Source organism: Miscanthus floridulus, chromosome 2 (assembly GCF_019320115.1).
Source record: "Miscanthus floridulus cultivar M001 chromosome 2, ASM1932011v1, whole genome shotgun sequence".
Lineage (NCBI taxonomy): Eukaryota > Viridiplantae > Streptophyta > Magnoliopsida > Poales > Poaceae > Miscanthus > Miscanthus floridulus.
In genome coordinates, this window is record NC_089581.1 from 58441901 (window position 1) to 58460099 (window position 18199).

Consider the following 18199-nt stretch of genomic DNA (forward strand, 5'->3'; position numbering starts at 1 on the left):
AGGACATATTTCAACTATTGAGTTACACTTCATCAAATGTGGATCAAACTTGAAATCAACTTGTTTGAATACTTTCACAAGACACAAATCCATTCAACCACTTACTAAATGTCATCTTATGAACTTATCCAACACAAATCAATCCAAGCTTGATTACTAAGCTATTTATCCATTCAAACATCATGTAGCAAGCAACATTGCATATTTATCCAATTCATTCAACTCATATGCACCTAAATGAAATGATCAACAAAAGATATACCTTGGTTAGCTCATGATCATCCACCTAGCAAGCTTCAACTCAATTATGTGCAAGCCATCAAATAATCCAATAAATCACAAATAACTTGACACAATGCACTTGTTTGTTGATAGCACTTGGACTTCACTCAATTTGTCATGGCATTGGGATAATGATCATCATTTAGCAATACTTGGCTCAACTACATAATCAATAAGATGAATATCATTTGAACCAAGTCTCCAATGCCAATGGTACCTACAAATAATTATCCACTATTTGATGGTACCCAAACTAGTTTGGGTCCTCTCAAGTTAGGAGCAACATACTTAGGCAAAGCCTTAGTATGAGTAGCAGGATGTTTTGCAATAGCAACTATAGAGGTACTATTATCATCCTTTCTAAGCACATTATTATCAACAATTTAAATAGGCTTAGAATTGTTACCTAGGGGACATGAATGAGCCATGTGTCTCCTTTTCCAGCATGAGTAGCACTTTCTCTTTGATTGAGCCTTCTCTTCCTTGCTGATGTGGTGCTTCCCATTGCCTTGCCTCTCATAGATTGCTTGAGCCTTCATCTCAAGCTTGGTAGGATACTTAGAGGCAAAGTGTCCCGCATTTCCACACTTGAAGCACTTGATGTGAGCATAGACTTTCTTCTCATCTTGTGTCTTGCTTATCATCTTGGCATCTTGAGTTTGCATTGGATGCCTTACCTTTCCACCCCTTCTAGTTTTCTTCTTCTTCGTTATTAAGTCACCACCATCTTTATGATAGATCTTGACTTGCTCTTGGGATGTCTTCTCTTGCTCAACTTGTGGCTTTGGTTGAGGCTCTTCTAGTTGCTTCACTAATTGCTTGGTTGGGCACATTAAGGTAAGATGACCCCAAGTGTGGCACTTGAAGCACTTCACATGCTTTAGCCTCTCTTCTTCCTTCATCAACTTGAGCTTCTCTTCGTTAGGGCAACCATTTGCAAGGTGTCCTGCTTCATGACACCGGTAGCACATGGTATGAGAGAGCTTTCTTTGTTGTAGCTTGTTTATCTTTCTTTCTCTCTATCTTTCATCCTTTGTCATCTTCTTCTTGAAGCCAAGGCCATACTTGTCATAATAGTTTCTTTGAGTCTTCAACATGTACTCAAATGTGACTTTTGAGTTGTAGCACCTCTCTAACTTATTGCTCAAATTCTTCACTTCATTTTTAGCTCATTGTTCTCCTTCAAAAGGTTAGTTTCATAAGACATAGAAGTAGAACAAACATCGATATGTGAAGAGCATGGCATATCTAATAAATCATCATAATAGGTGGATACATGCTTCTTTCCTACATCACAAGGGTTAGCAACATTTTGCAATTTATCATTTGATCCATGTGATGAACTCTCATTATTTTTAAGTTTCTTTGTAAACACTTTAATGAGAGAAGCATGTTGTTCTAATAATTCTTCATGAGATGCAAGCAATGTCTCATGATTCAATTTTAGCTCATAATATGAAAATTTAAGAACATCAAGTAATTTCTTATGGTCTTCACATGAGTTCTTTAGAAAAATAAGTTTTTATTTTCCAATTTTAATGTTTTAGCTTTCTTATTTTCTAAAGACATGGTTATGCTAGCAAGTCTACTAACAAGCTTATCATATGAATCAACATGATCAACCACATTAGCATTTGATACCTTAGTGTCACCTTGTGATATGAAACAAAGTGGTGTAGTGGATGGGCTTGTAGTAGCATCGCAATCATGGCCCGAGCATGAACCAACATAAGATCACCACCAAGTGTGTTTGAGGTAGAATCTTCATGTGGAACACTTATGGCATCATCATCAACCTTGTCAAGTGATCTTGTGGTAGTATGATCATCATCATCACTTGACCATGAGGTAGAGCAATCTTCCACAATCACCGAATTGTGGTTATGCTCAAATCCTCATGCGCCACTTTCTTGGGCTCATCCTCCTTGAACTTGCCATTATCCCATGTGGAGGAATCACCAAAGGTGCGCTTGATGGACTCCCATATCTCATGAGCGGTTCCCGTGTAGTTTACTTGTTTCACCAAATCAAAACTCAATGCATCCATTAGAAAACAACAAGCATGTGCATCAAGTTCATAGAGAACTCTTTGAGCTTTGGTGAGATTTCTATGATCCAAGATATGAATGAGGCCATTAGTGACAATCCACCAAAACTTAGGTCCCTTTGCACGAAAATAATCAAGCATGTCACTTTTCCAAAGTGCAAAGTTTGTGCCATCAACAATGTGTGTCTCACAAACATCTAGCCCACTAGACACCATCCTCTTGGGTCGGTGAAGACCACAAATGAGAGACCTAGCTCCGATACCACTTGTAGGGTCTAGATGGCGGACTAGAGGGGGGTGAATAGTTATTTTTAAAACTTAATCGTGTTGGCTAACCGAAACAAATACAGAATTAAAACAATCGGTCTAGTCAAGACTATACCCCTCTATCAAAGGTCACAAGCACCTTATAAAAAATCCTAATTAGGAAACAAAGGTGTTGGGCTAGCTAGAGCTCACCTATCCAATTCTAGGAGTAAGGTCACACAAACCTATGCCACTAGTATTTTGCACACTGGGGAGCTCCTACATAATTCTAGTAAGCAAAAGCACAAATCTCCTAAGCTCACTAGCAATGCTCAATAACAAGGCAACCAATGCTAAATTAGAGAGCACAAATAGTTAGCTACACAAACTAAGCAATGTGACTAACAAGGTTACACAAACCGAATTAGTCACACAAGGGAGCTACTTCTATGCTACACAAGCAAGAAGGTAACTAGTGAGCTACACAAGCTAACTAATTACAAAAGCAACTACACAAGCATAATGTATATGAAAGTAATTACAAGCTTATGTAAAGAGATTGCAAACCACCGGGAAGAACAATGTTGACACGGTGATTTTTCTCCCGAGGTTCACGTGCTTGCCAACATGCTATGTCCCCATTGTGTCGACCACTCACTTAGTGGTTCGGCAGCTAATTGGCATCACCCACCAAGCCCGCACGTCGAGCACCACAAGAACCTACCCTAAAAGTGAGGATAGCTCAATGATGCGCTCAACTAGAGTTCCTCTTCGTGGCTTCCACGGGGCGAGCACAATGCCCCCTCACAAAGCTCTTCTTTGGAGCACCGCACAAGCTTCTTACGGACTTCGATGGAGACCACCACCAAGCCATCTAGGAGGTGGCAACCTCCAAGAGTAATAAGCACCATAGCTTGCAACTCGATCACCTAGTGCCACTCGATGCAATCTCATGATGCAATCGCACTAGAATCGCTCACTCACTTAATCGGATGGTGACTATCAAGCTAGAGTGAGTTAGAGGGCTCCCAAGCACCACCACATAAGCCACCAAGGCTCTAGTGTGCTAAGCTCTTCTAACCTTCTGGCCAAAGGCCGACCAACACTTCTATTTATAGCCCCATGGGCTAAAATAGCCGTTACCCCTTCACTGAGTGTTTTTTGGGCTGACCGGACGCACCGGTTAGATCGATCGGATGCACCCTGCTAGTGTTTAGTCAACGAATGGATACCACGTCATCCCTCGCTTCAAATACTGAGCACCCAATCTCAATGGTTAAGTCACAATCGGACGCACCGCTAGGAAGACCGGATGCTGCAACGCCTGAGTCCGATCATTTCCAGAGAGCTCCCCGAGCCTCTGTTTTGTGACCGGACGCGTCCGCTCCTGCACGACTAGGCACAGACTAGCCAGAGTTTGATCATTTCTAGAGATCTTCCCGAGCCTCTATTTTGTGATTGGATGCATCAGCTCCTGCATGACCGAATGCAGCACCTGAGTCCGATCATTCTCTGACTGCCACGCGTCACTACTGTTCCTCATGCCACCACATCAGCATACATCAGCACTTACCAGATGTAGCCCCTGAGCGTCTAGTCACTCTTCGCGCCAGCGTTCGGTCACGAGACCGGGACTGCAACTCACTGCTGCCACTGACCGGACGCACAGGTACTACTGAGGCCAGCGTCTGGTCACTCACAGTGACCCCTTCTCGCCTTTGTTTCATCACCGAGTTGATCCACATCAACTCCAACTTCATCTCCTTTGTAAATGTGCCAACACCACCAAGTGTACACCACCATGTGTATGTGTGTTAGATTTTCACAAATATTTTCCAAAGGATTAACCACTCAACTTGCCACGCCTACTCGATCCTAGCGACGATGCAAAGTTAGATCACTCGAGTGGCACTAGATGACCGATATGCAAACAAGTTTGCCCCTCTTGATAGTATGACCATCTATCCTAAACTCGGTCATCAACTTCTCTACACACCTTTGATCAATGAAATGAAATGCCCTAGGTTATACCTTTGCCTTGCGCATTCCATTCTGTATCCTCCAATGTTGATGCAACACATGCACCAACGCGATCAATAATGATATGATCTACTTTATATCATCACGTGATCATATTGACTCATCGATCTTGACTTCACTTGCTTTTCACCGTTGCCTTCGTCCATCGGCACCAAGTCTTGCTCAAGCTTCACCGCCACGTGGTCCATCGCTCCAAAGCCTCCAACTTGTCTTTCACGCTTGCAACCGGTCTATCAAGCCATGTCATGTCTTTATCTTCTCCACCTTAATCACATGATTCAATGTCATGTCCCATGTGCAATGAACTCCTTCAACATCACATGTGTGAGCTTTGCAACATTTCTGAGCCATTTCCACCTCCATGGCATATGTTGCTCACACATATGTACCTGTGGACTAATCACCTGTGTATCTTATATAAACACAATTAGTCCACCTAGGTTGTCACTCAATTACCAAAACCACACAAGGACCTTTCAACGGCGCGTGGCTCGGCTCGTTCTCCCGTGTGGCGGTGGAGCTCTCTTCCAGCGCGACGGCGGTGCGACAGCGGTAGAGTAGCCCTAGTGAGTTCCTCTCCCGATCTGTCTGTTCCCCTTCTAGGGTTAGGGTTAGGGTTAGGGTTAGGGTTAGGGTTAGGGTTTGACTATTTCTCCTCGTGCCCGCGGTGGCTCGAGGTGACTTCCCGTGTGGCGTCGAGGCGACGGCCGGCGGTGGTGACGGTGTAGGCGTTCCCTGGTAGGAAAAACCCCTTCTTTTCCTTTCTCTTCTTGTGATCTCAGGTTTGAAAAAACTTGGAAATCTTTTCTATAACTACGAGACTATTCTTCTTGATCCTTGACATGTTCTGTTGGCTACCTATTACAATTACAGACAACAGTTTGCGTCGATGCGTGCCAGCTCAAGAAATAGAAGGCGTGCACCGAAGTTTTCAAGGCAGAGCACATCTTTGTAAATACATCCGAGCAATCATCTTTGTAAGTACAGTCATTGTCAGAAACCTAGTGATTATCAGTCATGGTACAATATTTTTTCTCTTACAATAAATCAGTCAACAGTGCTTTTCAGCCTGGCGTTTCAACGAAACGAACAAGGCCTATGTGTTATCGTGTGCCTCTATTGATGCTTTGGACTTGCACCTCCCTACACGGCTTTGATCATGTCCACCTCACCCACGACTACTTAGGTGACAAAATGGGCTATTGTCTGCATGAGCTTGTTATCAGCTTATCCTCTACTCGCAATATCTACTGTTGTCTAATAGATCATCTCCTAACTCTCTCTCTTCCAAGTCAGCAAAAATTCTATGTAGCGATGCATGAGACAACTTAGCAAACCGCTCATGTGGAGCAATGTACCTGCCCTGACGTGAGGGGGGGGGGGGTTGGTACCTTAGTCTTCATCTTCGAACTTCTTCACTAGTCTGGCCATTTACAATGCTAAAGGGAGAGAAGGCCACCATGCAAGAGGACAAATTTTGGAGGATTGAGACCTCGTTTAGATCTCAAGGTCTAAAGTTTAGTTTAACTCCTGTGGCTCTAAACAAGAGCCCTAAAGTGTTTTCTAAAGTTTAGACCATCAAACACAAATTTTAGATCACACAAGTGTACTAAAGTGATCAAAAGTTTTAGTCCTCAACTTGAACCACTAAACTTTAGACCAGAGAATCCAAAATAGCCCTGAATGGAGGAAAAATGAAAAAAAATTGGAGGATTAAAATAGAGAAAAAATAAAGAAAATTTAGATGATGGAGGAAAAATAAAGGAATTTTGGAGGATTGAAATCCTATATAGAGTTTTTTTTATAAGAGCCTTTATTAGAATAAAAGAATGAATCCTACGAATTCTTTTGAAATTCCTATAAAATGATTTTTTTTATTGAAGGAAACCCATATAAAATTAGCCGTGTCCTGTGGAACTTTCAACCTCATGTTTTTCTCCAACCCAAATGCCTATACGGGCATACGGCCCAGGTGGACTTGGGCGGCACATGGAGTCCACCTACCCGCCTGACACGTCACATACCGAACCCGGCCGCGCCTCGTCGTAGCGACTAGCGAGGCGATGACCAGCGCAGCAGCGACATCCTTTTCCCTACCCGCCTGACACGTCACATACCGAACCCGGCCGCGCCTCGTCGTAGCGACTAGCGAGGCGATGACCAGCGCAGCAGCGACATCCTTTTCTGCGATAAAAAGGGTGAATGAATTTCTTGTGTGCCATAAAAAAAAATCGCAATGCTATGTGTATTTCTAGAAAAATTTAGCGGTCTTCAACATCACTGTTCTAACTTTTTTTATCCTCCATACCACTGCCGTCAATTTAGGTTCTAAAGCCGTCAAATTGCAGGCATAAAAAGTCAAAAATACCCTTAAGTCTAAATATATCATTAATTTTTCTGAGCATATTAACGACTTCAAATAAAAAAACTCAAAACTAGAAAGTTGTAGATCTCGTCGAGATCTATAATTTTCATATAAAAATTATCTTCATTTAATTCCGTAAAAAAAAGATATGATTTTTCTAAGATATATTAATCATATCGAATCATATTTTTTGTGGAATTAAATGAAGATAATTTTTATATGAAAATTATAGATCTCGACGAGATCTACAACTTTCTAATTTTGAGTTTTTTTTATTTGAAGTCGTTAAAATGCTAAAAAAATTAATGATATATTTAGACTTAAGGGTATTTTTGACTTTTCACACCTGCAGTTTGACGGCGTTAGAGCCCAAACTGACGGCAGTGGCATAAAGGGCATAAAAAAGTTAAAGCAACGACCCTAAAAACCGCTAAACTTTTTAAGGGACATAGACCATTATTATTTTTTTAATGACACACAGGGAATTCTCCTTAAAAAAAAAACCCGCGACTCTGGTCAGAGAGGGAGGGAGAGAGCGAGCTCGAACCGGCAGAATACAAGACCGAGGGAGCGGAGCCGCCGCGCGTGCGCTGGAACGTAGGCGGCGGGGGCATGGCGGGTCGGGTGGCGGGGCGAGGCGGGAGGCCGCTGCTGGGCGGAAGCGGCGGGGGCGGGAAGCGCGGCGGGAGGCCGTCGATGGCGGTCGTGGCGGCGCTGCTGCTGGCGTGCGCGGCGCTGCTCCTGCTCCTGGCGCTCGGCGCGCTATCGCTGCCCGGGGCATCCGAGGGCGCCGGGGGCCGCGGCGCGGGGCTCGCGCGCCCGCGCCCGCGCCCGCGCTCGCACTTCCGCAGATCCACCTTCGACTCGTGCGTTTTTCCCCCCTCTCCACGATCTCTCTACCGCGCGCTTGCTCGCGCGGTTTTCCCCTGAGATGCTTACTGCTCTGAGGTGCTTACGCGTGGTTGCTCGTGCTTGCGTGCTGCAGGGGGCTAGAGATGCGTGGGGAGAAGGGGGAGCCGTGGACGGAGGTGCTGTCGTGGGAGCCCCGCGCGTTCGTGTACCACAACTTCCTGGTGAGTCCCTTGCCTCATTCGTTTCTGTTTGGTGGGAAGGACAAGGACCACATGTTCTAGATGCGATTTGCTTCATACTTTTGGCCAGGAGATCTCGAGTTTTCTGTTGTTTCAGTTATGTTGAAATCTTGGATGAGCAGTTGGCGAAGCACCAGACCTGTTGATACCCTGATTATGGAGAGCGATCGAAATGGCTTAGCCCTTTGCCAGATTCCTTGCTCCTTTTTCAGTAACATTTACGGATGCTTTGAGAAAGCCTTTGCCCGAAGTGGCTGTACAAAAATAGTGGCATTGGGTTATGCTGCGAATGAGATGCCGAATTGTGTGGCTTTGTTAACTCTTCCAGATCTGGGCGGCAGCACTACTGTTAGTGTACTTGAATTGGCTAGTCTACATATGAGATATGAGATATGGCTGTCATGGAGCTTCACCAAGAGCCCAAGAGTTGAAACTGAGCCAGGGGTACTAATCCCCATTTACTGTCAGTGCCATGCATATTTTCAATTGCCGCGGTGGTGGATCTGGAGTTCAAACTCAGGTTTTCAACCAGGCTGGGTATTTGCTTTGTGTTATGATTATCATTTATCAATTCACCTGAAACATTATAGTTATTGAGACTTATTCTCACTTGCCAAAGGCCCAAATCATTCGAATGATCGTTAAGTCATGCTTGCTGTTGTAGAGATTGCATAATATTAAATGAAGTAATATCAGTATCAGTGTCATGATCAATTTTTCATAATCAACTGTGTTGTTACTGCCAACTATTTCAAATCCATTTTAGTTTGCTTCACCAAACAATCAGGTTATGACTGAATTTTATGTTATTCTCAGTCCAAGGAAGAATGTGACCATTTGATTTCACTGGCAAAGCCTCAAATGAAGAAGTCAACAGTAGTTGATTCAACAACTGGAGGGAGCAAGGATAGCAGGTTTGAACATTTACCGAAATTCCAAATTCAGGGATGTTACATCATCTGTGATGCTCTTTTTGCTTCATGGACATATATGAAGGGTGCGGACAAGTTCAGGAATGTTTCTTAGAAGAGGGCAGGACAAAATTATTCGGACAATTGAGAAAAGGATAGCAGATTACACCTTCATACCTGTAGGTACGTAGTATTCTTGATGGGTTTAATGTCAAAGTGCTTGCCTACTATTTTGTGAAGGAAACAAGTCAGTATGCTCAACAGACATTTAGACTAGGTTTAATGTTCGGATGGTGCTGTTTGACACAGGCACACAGCTAGCTTGTACACTTAATTATCTGCTTCATGGAATGACTGAAAGTCCTTACTACTGCTCTAATATTCAAATGGTGCCTAACTTTAAACCGCACTTTAGGTCCTGCATTCATCATACAGATAGAATAGCCTGCATTGTGGATTTGTGGGACTGAATTACCAAACTGTACTGTACTAAAGATGTTACCACAATCACAATTTCTGGAAATGCACTAAACTTTGCGCTTCATTAGATTTAATAGATCCTTGATTTTGTGACAGTTTGTAGGATATCATGCCAATGTACTTCAGTATGACCTTGGAGGTTTCAATGCTGTACATGTCACTATGTAAGGTCTCACTAAAATCTGCATGATGTGAGGGAAAAAATGTATGTACTGATTGTTGCACTAACAAGTACTTCCCCAAATTTAGTTTTTTAGAATAGTACAGCTTGTGCAGTTTCGCTGATGTGGATGGTTTGACATTTTAAAAAAAAAGTATGTAGAGGTACATATACCCAACAATATGACGAGGTACAAAAAGGGGCCTCAAGCAGTAAGTGTCAAGTGTCTATTTCAGCAAATAGAAAAATAATAGACCATTACAGCGTAATCTGATGGGCACCCCTAAATGTGAATAACAATCAAGTCTTTGAACATTGGTGCCTCTGTACCTGATTATTTTGTACTGCGGTTTTACTTCAAATGGCATCAGCACCTCTCTTTATTGTTTCCCTGTACTTTCGCAGAGCATGGTGAGGGTCTTCAAGTTCTCCACTATGAAGTTGGGCAGAAGTACGATCCTCACTTTGATTACTTCCATGATGATTACAACACCAAGAATGGAGGCCAGCGTATAGCAACTCTTCTTATGTATCTGTATGTATTACACTGTTGGTATTCTATGATATGTGCCGTTGGTGACCCAATTGCCCAGTTGACATTTTGTATGGCAATTGCTATTTACTAGTTCGGATGTTGAAGATGGTGGCGAGACTGTGTTCCCTTCGTCGACAACAAACAGCAGCTCTTCACCATTTTATAATGAGCTGTCTGAATGTGCAAAGGGCGGTCTATCTGTTAAACCAAAGATGGGAGATGCACTTCTGTTCTGGAGCATGAAGCCTGATGGATCCCTGGATCCCACAAGCCTGCATGGTGACATTACTTGATCTTTGATGCCATGCCATGTTTTCCAACAGGCAGGTGTTATGCCACAGTACACTGATGCTTCTATTTTTCTTCAAATTTCCTTTAGGTGGATGCCCAGTGATAAAAGGCAACAAATGGTCATCGACAAAGTGGGTGCGTGTTCATGAGTACAAAGGTTAGATACAAGAAGACACAGACCTGAGGTACTAATTTTTGCTCAGAAACCAAAATGGTCCTTATACTCTGTTTTTAGTTTGGCAATTGCAAAAGTAGTGCCGGGCCTCTACCTTGTACCAACAATATCCCCGACATATGTTGAAATGCCTGCGGTCAGCTTCGAAGATACATTTCAAATTCACTGAAATTTTGTCGACTCTTTGCAGGTCATGCACCGGTTCAAATTCGTGGACACTTTGGCACACGTCGAGGGTTTCGATTTTCCATAGAGGATTAATTTACACTTATTCTTTTCTAGCTGTTACTGAGGCAATGTCTTAGGCTCCGTATTGTACATTAACATGTTAGGCTGATGAACATAAACCTGATGATTCAGATATGGACGTGTTCGGTGTATACTGCCATTGCCCTTGTTCAAATAGATGTCTTATTGATGTTGAAAAGATCTTTTCTTTGTGTGTGTGACCATCCTAGGCTTTTCTCTTCTTTTTTTTATGGTGGTACCCAATACGCGGCAAAACTGAAGAAGCTTATACAATATCTCTTGTTTAGCCTAAACCGAAACAGGATCACCTCGAAACATTGTTGATGTTAAGCTTGGAATCTGAGTGGCGGGAGCTCGTGGCTAGTCCTGCGGCGAGCTGCGTTCTTTAGCAGGATAGCAGCGGCCGTTCTTTAGCAACATGAAATCAGCGGCGCGTTCCACGCGTTGCTCAGAGCGCGCGACAGACGTGCAACCAGCGAACTCGCAAAACATTTTATAATAACCCGTGCACGCGGCAGTCATGGGAAACGGCGGTGGGACTGGCGATAAGACGAAGACGAAGGCGACAGGAGGCCTCACCGGTCGCGAACCCTCCTCCAGCCACGCCTCGAAACGGCGTCGGGGCCTGCGCGGTGAGCCCATGGCTGACCGCTTCTTCCCCAACGACTTCCCCGACTTCGTCGCCGAGGCTGAGGCCTCCGACGGCGACGGCGAGGGGCACCGCCCCGCGGGGCTTCGGGGCCTGCTCTCGCTTCCGTACAGCAGGCTCTCCGACCGCTTCGTCCGCGCCGCGCGCCGCCTCAAGGACAAGGTGCGCCCAGCTACTCGCTCTCTCTCGTTTCATCTGTCGCCCGCCCGCCCGCCCGCCCGGTGCTCGACTGATTGCTCTCGGCTTACCGTCCCTGCAGGTGGTGGAGGAGACGTGGGTGAAAGCCGGGCGGAAGGTGACGGACTACACGCTCTACACGGGCTCTCTCGGGACAGCGCTGCTGCTGTTCAAGTCCTTCCAGGTCACCGGAGACCTCGGGGACCTCGCCCTCGCCGCTGACATCGTCCGCGCGTGCGATGAAGCGTCGCGGGGCCTGCTGTAAGAATAAGATGACCGACCAAGCCCCCCGCTTTTCTTGTTCATGCTTGGTGCTGGTTGCTTTGGTTGGATCTTCCTGTTACTTGTTCATAATTGTATGGAGGTGTGTGGCCTGGGTGTGTAAGGCGCAGGTTCTTGACATTCATATGCGGGAGGGCCGGTGTCTGCGCTCTTGGAGCGGTGATTGCCAAGCATTGTGATGATCAGCTGAGGGTCACTCAATATCTGAGCTCCTTTGATGAGGTGAGGCTTCTGATAAGCATTGTCCTGGGTTTAGGAGTCAATTTGTTAACTGTGTATGTGCAATGCACTGTTGCCACGTGAGTGTAGAAAAACAGGTACCTGCTAATCTTGTAGACTCAGCTGTCCTTTGTGATGTTGTAGATAACAGTCACTGAGAAAGTTCCAAATGAACTGCTGTATGGAAGGGCAGGTTATGTGTGAGCTTGTTTGTTCTTGAATAAGCATCTCAGCGAGAAGACGATCCCTCTCGAGCACATTGTATGTTAATGCTATAGTTCTGTTATATAAATTCTCACACACATTTCCTTTTAAATTATACTCATGTGAAAGGCACTGGAAATCTTATTGTATCAAACCACGTCAACTGTAGAATTCTGTGGCGAAGGACATCATCAATGAGGGAAGAAATCTTGCAAGCAAGGTGAGTAACCTGCTGATGTACGAATGGCATGGGAAGAAATACTGGGGTGCTGCCCATGGTCTTGCTGGAATCATGCATGTGCTCATGCACACTGAACTGAAACCAGATGAGCAGGATGATGTAAAGAACACCCTGCGGTATATGATCAAGAACAAGTTTCCCAGTGGCAGCTATCCCTCAAGTGAAGGCAATGAATCGGATCGCTTGGTGCATTGGTGTCAGGGTGCCCCAGGTGTTGCTCTTACGCTTGCTAAAGCATATGAGGTGATTTCTGCATCTGTTTACACTTCCTCTATTGAATATCCTATTTGCATCTACATGTTTATTCAGTAGACGTTCTTGAGATCTGGTAAGATGTTTAACTAATGAGTGAAGCTGCGAATAACCAGTTGGTCTATTAATCTTTAGAGTTTGGATGTGGTCAACTGGTCACCATGAGTAACAATATCTGTATTTCAGGTCTTCCATGATGATTATTTCAAGCAAGCAGCTGCAGAGGCTGCTGAGGTGGTTTGGAACCGAGGGCTTCTGAAGAGAGTCGGAATATGTCACGGTGTAAGCGGGAATGCCTATGTGTTTCTCTCACTCTACAGACTAACCGGTAATGTTGAGTACCTCTACTGGGCAAAGGCTTTTGCCTGCTTTCTTCTGGAGAAAGCTGATCAGTTGATAGCCGAGGGGACCATGCATGGTGGTGATCGGCCGTTTTCACTGTTTGAAGGGAAGGCTGGGATGGTATATGTAACACCCTAAAATTTGATTCTTTTGAAAATAGGTTTAAAATGATTTATTTCTAAATTTTGTGCTCATGAAAGATAGGAAAATAATTTTTTTTCATTAATTAAAATTTATCATAAGGTAGAAACATGTTTGTTGCATTCATGCTGGTCGCACCTCGTGTTTCTATGTGCAAAATGTGTGTTTTTTTATACGTTTAGGGGACAAATATCTATCTCTAGGAATTTTTCAGCTTCTTTCTAGAATTTAATTCCTACCTCCTTCACCTTAATCTTTATGTTCCAAGTTCCCAACAATCTTTTTATAAGCACCAAATACTTTATTTGAGTTCATCATGTTCCAAAGTGTCTCTGAGAATTTTCCTCAAATTTTCGGAGGTCTCGGAATATTTTTCGTGGCTTAAATATCAATTCTGGACTTTTATAGAATTATTTTATCCACCAAATTAATTAATTCTGAAAATAATAAATTTCATATTTTTCCCAACGCTCAAAGCCCATGTACAATAATCCTAATAAATCATCAAGGCCCATGCCTTTATTTACTAATGGGCTTTAATGTTTATTTAGGCCCATTAGTGCAGGTGGATGGTGCAACGTCAATTAGTACCATATCGCTAGTTGACGTGGATGTGGGGAGTTTTTCTTCCTATATATATCAACCACCCCCTTGGGGAAAGCACACCAAAACTACCGTATGGAGAGCCCCTAGTTTGTATGGAGAGCCCCTAGTTTTGGAAATCCCTCGTGTAGTAAATCAGATTTTTCTCATCCTTCTCTCGCCGTCGTCGTCGCTATCGCCGTTGCCGTCTGTTGCCTCGCAGCTGTCTGCAAACCGCTGACGAGCTTCGCGTCAAGCAACGTCCGCTGCCGCCCGTCGAGCTGTATGTCATCGATCTTCTGCTTATTGCTGGAGCTCTTTGTCCATGAAGACACGCCGCCGGCCGTCAAACATGTGGGTCGATTCATCTGTCCAGCTACATCCAATGGGGACCTCTAGTACGTGCTCCCATCTTCATCTCTCTCAGGTCTACGACCATCAAATTTCTCTGCCTCGTTTCAGGTTGTCCCTGTCTTGTTCCATGGCCCTGCGCCAGCCGTGCATCATCTAGGCCACCTCAGTCGTTGCCGCGCGCGGGACCGATCGCCACCGTGACTTTGGTCGTGGCTGCCTAAGTCGCAGTATCCGTCGACGAATTCTTGAGGACCCGGCCGCTGGTTCCTCCCACTCACGACATCATGGTTCTGCTTATATGTGGAACACGGGATTGGCGTCAAGTTCATATCACGGTATAGCCATCCTCGTAAGTCTCCTGAGGTCATCACTGCGTGACTAACGCTAATCCGTTGAGCACTTATCTTTTCTTTTTCCTTCTTCTTTCCAGACGTAACTCATGATCTCTCTGTTGTCGGACGTAGAGAAGCAAGGCCGTGAGGTGGTCTATTTGTCATCTCCCTTCTGTGTACAGCATGCAAACATCCTGCAACAAAATCAGAAGTGCATATGCATGCATCTGTACGTATCTCCTGCCCACATGTACTTTCTACACATTCATCGTCTAGAGCACACAGCTCGCCATGCAATCCAGAAGCAAGCAAGGCAACCCACACTCGTGCACTTGTCCAATTCACATCTTATTTATTTTAGCTCTGTTTCAGTTCATTTGTTGCGTTAGTTTCATATCGCTATGATCTATGGCCTGTTAGCGCGCTTATCATGTCCACATGTGTATGCCTACATACATCACGCAAGGCATGGAGGGTTACATGCATATGGGCAATCAACGTCACCTGTGCATGCATGCGTTGCACTGTTCCAATCCGCTAGTTAGCTTGATGACCTCATCTTCCACGTCATGCTTTATTGTGACCGTTTTCCTTTACAAAAATAAACCTTGAAATACAATAGAAATACGTAATCATCCTGAGCCGTCCGTTTTTAGATCAATGGTCCAGATTAGAACTTACCCCTTCGCTGTTCTTTTTGCTAAAGAGTCCCTCTGTTTTTGCCAAATAAACCCGCAGTCCAAAACATGTTTTCAGATTTTGTTTTCTTCATTTGAAAGCGTATTTTGTTTCGGTTAAGTCTAAAATACGTTTTCAGCTATTCACATATTTGCCACTGATTTTGATTTAGCCATAACTTCTCCGTTTTAACTCCGATTTGATCCGTTCAACTTGTGTTAGGTTCGTAATTTCATAATCTACATGTTTATACTACTGTTAGATGTGTTTTTAATTTTTAAAATTCGTGATTGGATTTAATATATTATTCAATTAAAAGAAATCTTGTTTAAATCCTATCTTCTGCGTCCTAGATCCGTTTTAGTCCATTCAAGTTGCGTTAGATTCATAGCATAAAGATCTACGCGTTAGTAACAGTGTTTATCATGTCACTAATACTAGAATTTCATGGTTTAAATCATATCTTAAATAACAATTATGCAACTGGGTTTTATAAATAAAATATGATTCTTTTCACTTGAGATTTATAATTCAAATCTAAATTTGACTTAAATTATAATCTCTATAAAATATATTATATATGTTTTTATATAATTAAAACACATGAAGCTAATAGTTTTATGAGTAGATCTTTCGGTAGTTGTATCTTTTCAACCATAGCTCCGATTAGCGTGTTTTTCGTGTCTGTGTGTTCGTAGCGAGACGTAGATTCATTTTACAAACTTTTCTTCCTGATTTTATGTTTGGTGTATTGTTCTAATATAGATCTATTGTTTGCCTCGTGTATGATTGTATGGATGCTTGTGTGGTGATATATGGTTCAGTCAATCGGTGAGGTTTACGTGGTGATTAAGAAGCTATTCTCTGAAGACTAGAAGCAGAGAATTAGAAGCAGAAGGTTAAAAGTTGAATACTAAAGGTTTTCGAGCGTATTGCTTTGGGGGAAAAGCAAGTTAAGGCAAGTATATCATGGGATCATCCTTGTTGTCCTATACACCTTTAATCATTTAATTCATGCTGCATGTGTCTACCTTGACAACCACTAAGGATTTCCTAGTCTTTTGTACTTGTACCTTGATACCTATGGGGTATTGCATTGGGTAGCTTTGCTAGTGCTCAACTACAACCATGATCTTGTGACTTGACTAATGATATATGCAATAAATATTAAAAGATGTTTTTTTAGCAACATGGAACAAGGGGGCTAGAGCATTGGGCTGTTTTATGGTGCTCTAGATTCCTCTCCCTAAGGACTTATCTGTAAGTGATCATCCGGGACTTACAGTACAGCTGTGAGGGCTACATGGCTCTGACTTTAGCTCAGTATGAGGACCTTTTCTAGCTTGTTAGTGGTTACCTTTATTGACATAAGAATGGCTTGACGAATCGGGTATAGTGTGGCCTCTGTCCCCATGTGTATAGGCTGCGTGTCAATGTGCCATCGGGAATGAGGGCTCTACATCTGTTTGCCGAGTGAATCTAATGGCCCTAACTTGTTAGACGAACCTTTGAAAGGCTTCATAGTGAACCCTGCCGACCTTCCTTGGTAGTGGGTCAAGAGGTTGGCCGCCTCGGACGAAAGGGTAAATCACGACTCATAGTGAAAGTGTACAACCTCTGCAAAGTGTAAAACTGGTATATCAGCCGTGCTCACGGTCACGAGCGGCCTTGGAACCCTTACGGAATAGATGATGGACACTAATGATATGGATGATGAAGATGCTCACCAATGATTAATTGTTTATGCTATTCATTATTCATGTTTACCTGATCATGTGTTTATGGGCTTGTGATGAACTTGTTGCTACTCAATTGCTAAAATTATGACTCATTAAAAGCTAATCGCAGTTAACCAGTGTCAGCCTTTTGAGCCTCATGAACCCCATGTTATATTTGTTGAGTACGACATGTACTTACGCTTGCTTTACTTTTTAAATATTTGGAAAAATCTTGGATGGGTACCAGATTGCTAGAGTTTGGAGGAATTAGGCTCGTGATCAACCAGTCAGTTGTCCCTGTGGATTTGGAGTCTCCGCCTGAAGATCGAAGATGTCTTTCCGCCGTCTATACTCTGAGGTTATAATTTTTATACTAATAAGCTATGTATTTAAGCTTGTCTATTGATATTACCCTTATTTGTAGCTATATGTGAGATTTGACTTCCTGGGCTCACATATAGTGTGTATCTGGTTTTGTTCTTAAAACCGGGTGCGACAGTATACCTCCTCTTGGACATGGTTGATCCATCTGAATCATGGTTCCCGGCCTATGAACTTTGAGAAACCCAATCTGTACAATTACCCTGTGACTTGTGAGGCTGTGTGATAATCCGGCAGTCTGGAAAACTCTGAGTTTGTGTTTTCTCGTCTACTCTGTAATGTGTGCTTGGACCTCAGTGGCGCCTGCTGTGTTTGTAAATTTGTGTTGCTGATGTTGCAAAGATCTTCTGTGAAGTATGCATGATCGTCACATTCTTACTAGACGCCATGACCCTAACTACTCAACCTTCAGCTGACATCATTCCAACTTGGCTTCCTGCTCTTTGACTTTATGTTTTTTCCTTATTTTTGAAACTTCTATTTCATGTTTAAACTTACTCCTCTTCTCTATTACTAATAGAGAAATTTTACGGTGTTTAGGAATAACAAGAGCCTTTTGTTCAACTAGATCTAATGGTTAAAAATGTAAAGGAACCTAATGAGAGGAACTTAAGTTATGGGCCACAACTTAAATTTAGCGGGCTAGGAACTGATTTCTATATTTATCCAAAGGGTATAATGGTATTTTGATCGGTAGAACCTATCACACCAAGTTAATCAGCAGCGGCGGTGCTGGCCCAACCGATCCTGTCGTCACTGGGAAGGTGCAAACCTC

The 18199-nt window shown here is 43.3% G+C and overlaps 1 protein-coding gene, 1 long non-coding RNA gene and 1 pseudogene across 3 annotated transcripts; all 3 read left to right on the forward strand.

The window, feature by feature from the left end:
• Positions 1-7577: 7577 nt before the first annotated feature.
• Positions 7578-11010, forward strand: LOC136524679 (probable prolyl 4-hydroxylase 3). 2 transcript variants are annotated; one of them, XM_066517957.1, is made up of 8 exons: positions 7578-7846; positions 7966-8053; positions 8888-8985; positions 9068-9165; positions 10028-10157; positions 10249-10436; positions 10537-10633; positions 10814-11010. In XM_066517957.1, the coding sequence occupies exons 1-7, from the start codon at positions 7593-7595 to the stop codon at positions 10608-10610; spliced, it is 930 nt and encodes a 309-aa protein (XP_066374054.1). In that variant the 5' UTR covers positions 7578-7592; the 3' UTR covers positions 10611-10633; positions 10814-11010. The 2 variants fall into 2 exon arrangements, with proteins under 2 accessions (XP_066374054.1, XP_066374051.1); XM_066517954.1 differs by having other exon boundaries at positions 7820-7846; positions 7966-8608.
• Positions 11011-11104: 94 nt separating this feature from the next.
• Positions 11105-13411, forward strand: LOC136524668 (lanC-like protein GCL2; annotated as a pseudogene).
• Positions 13412-13860: 449 nt separating this feature from the next.
• Positions 13861-16251, forward strand: LOC136524694 (uncharacterized). The gene is made up of 4 exons (XR_010776195.1): positions 13861-14315; positions 14424-14650; positions 14746-14876; positions 16150-16251. It is a non-coding gene; the product is annotated as an uncharacterized lncRNA (long non-coding RNA).
• Positions 16252-18199: the final 1948 nt, after the last annotated feature.

Bases quoted from the DNA above. Each gene is read 5' to 3' on its own strand.
- LOC136524679 (XM_066517954.1), top strand. From the start codon at position 8,114: ATGCGATTTGCTTCATACTTTTGGCCAGGAGATCTCGAGTTTTCTGTT. The intron at 8,609-8,887 runs GTATTTGCTTTG...TGTTATTCTCAG, and splicing joins CAGGTTTTCAACCAGGCTGG to TCCAAGGAAGAATGTGACCA. The intron at 9,166-10,027 runs GTACGTAGTATT...GTACTTTCGCAG, and splicing joins TTACACCTTCATACCTGTAG to AGCATGGTGAGGGTCTTCAA.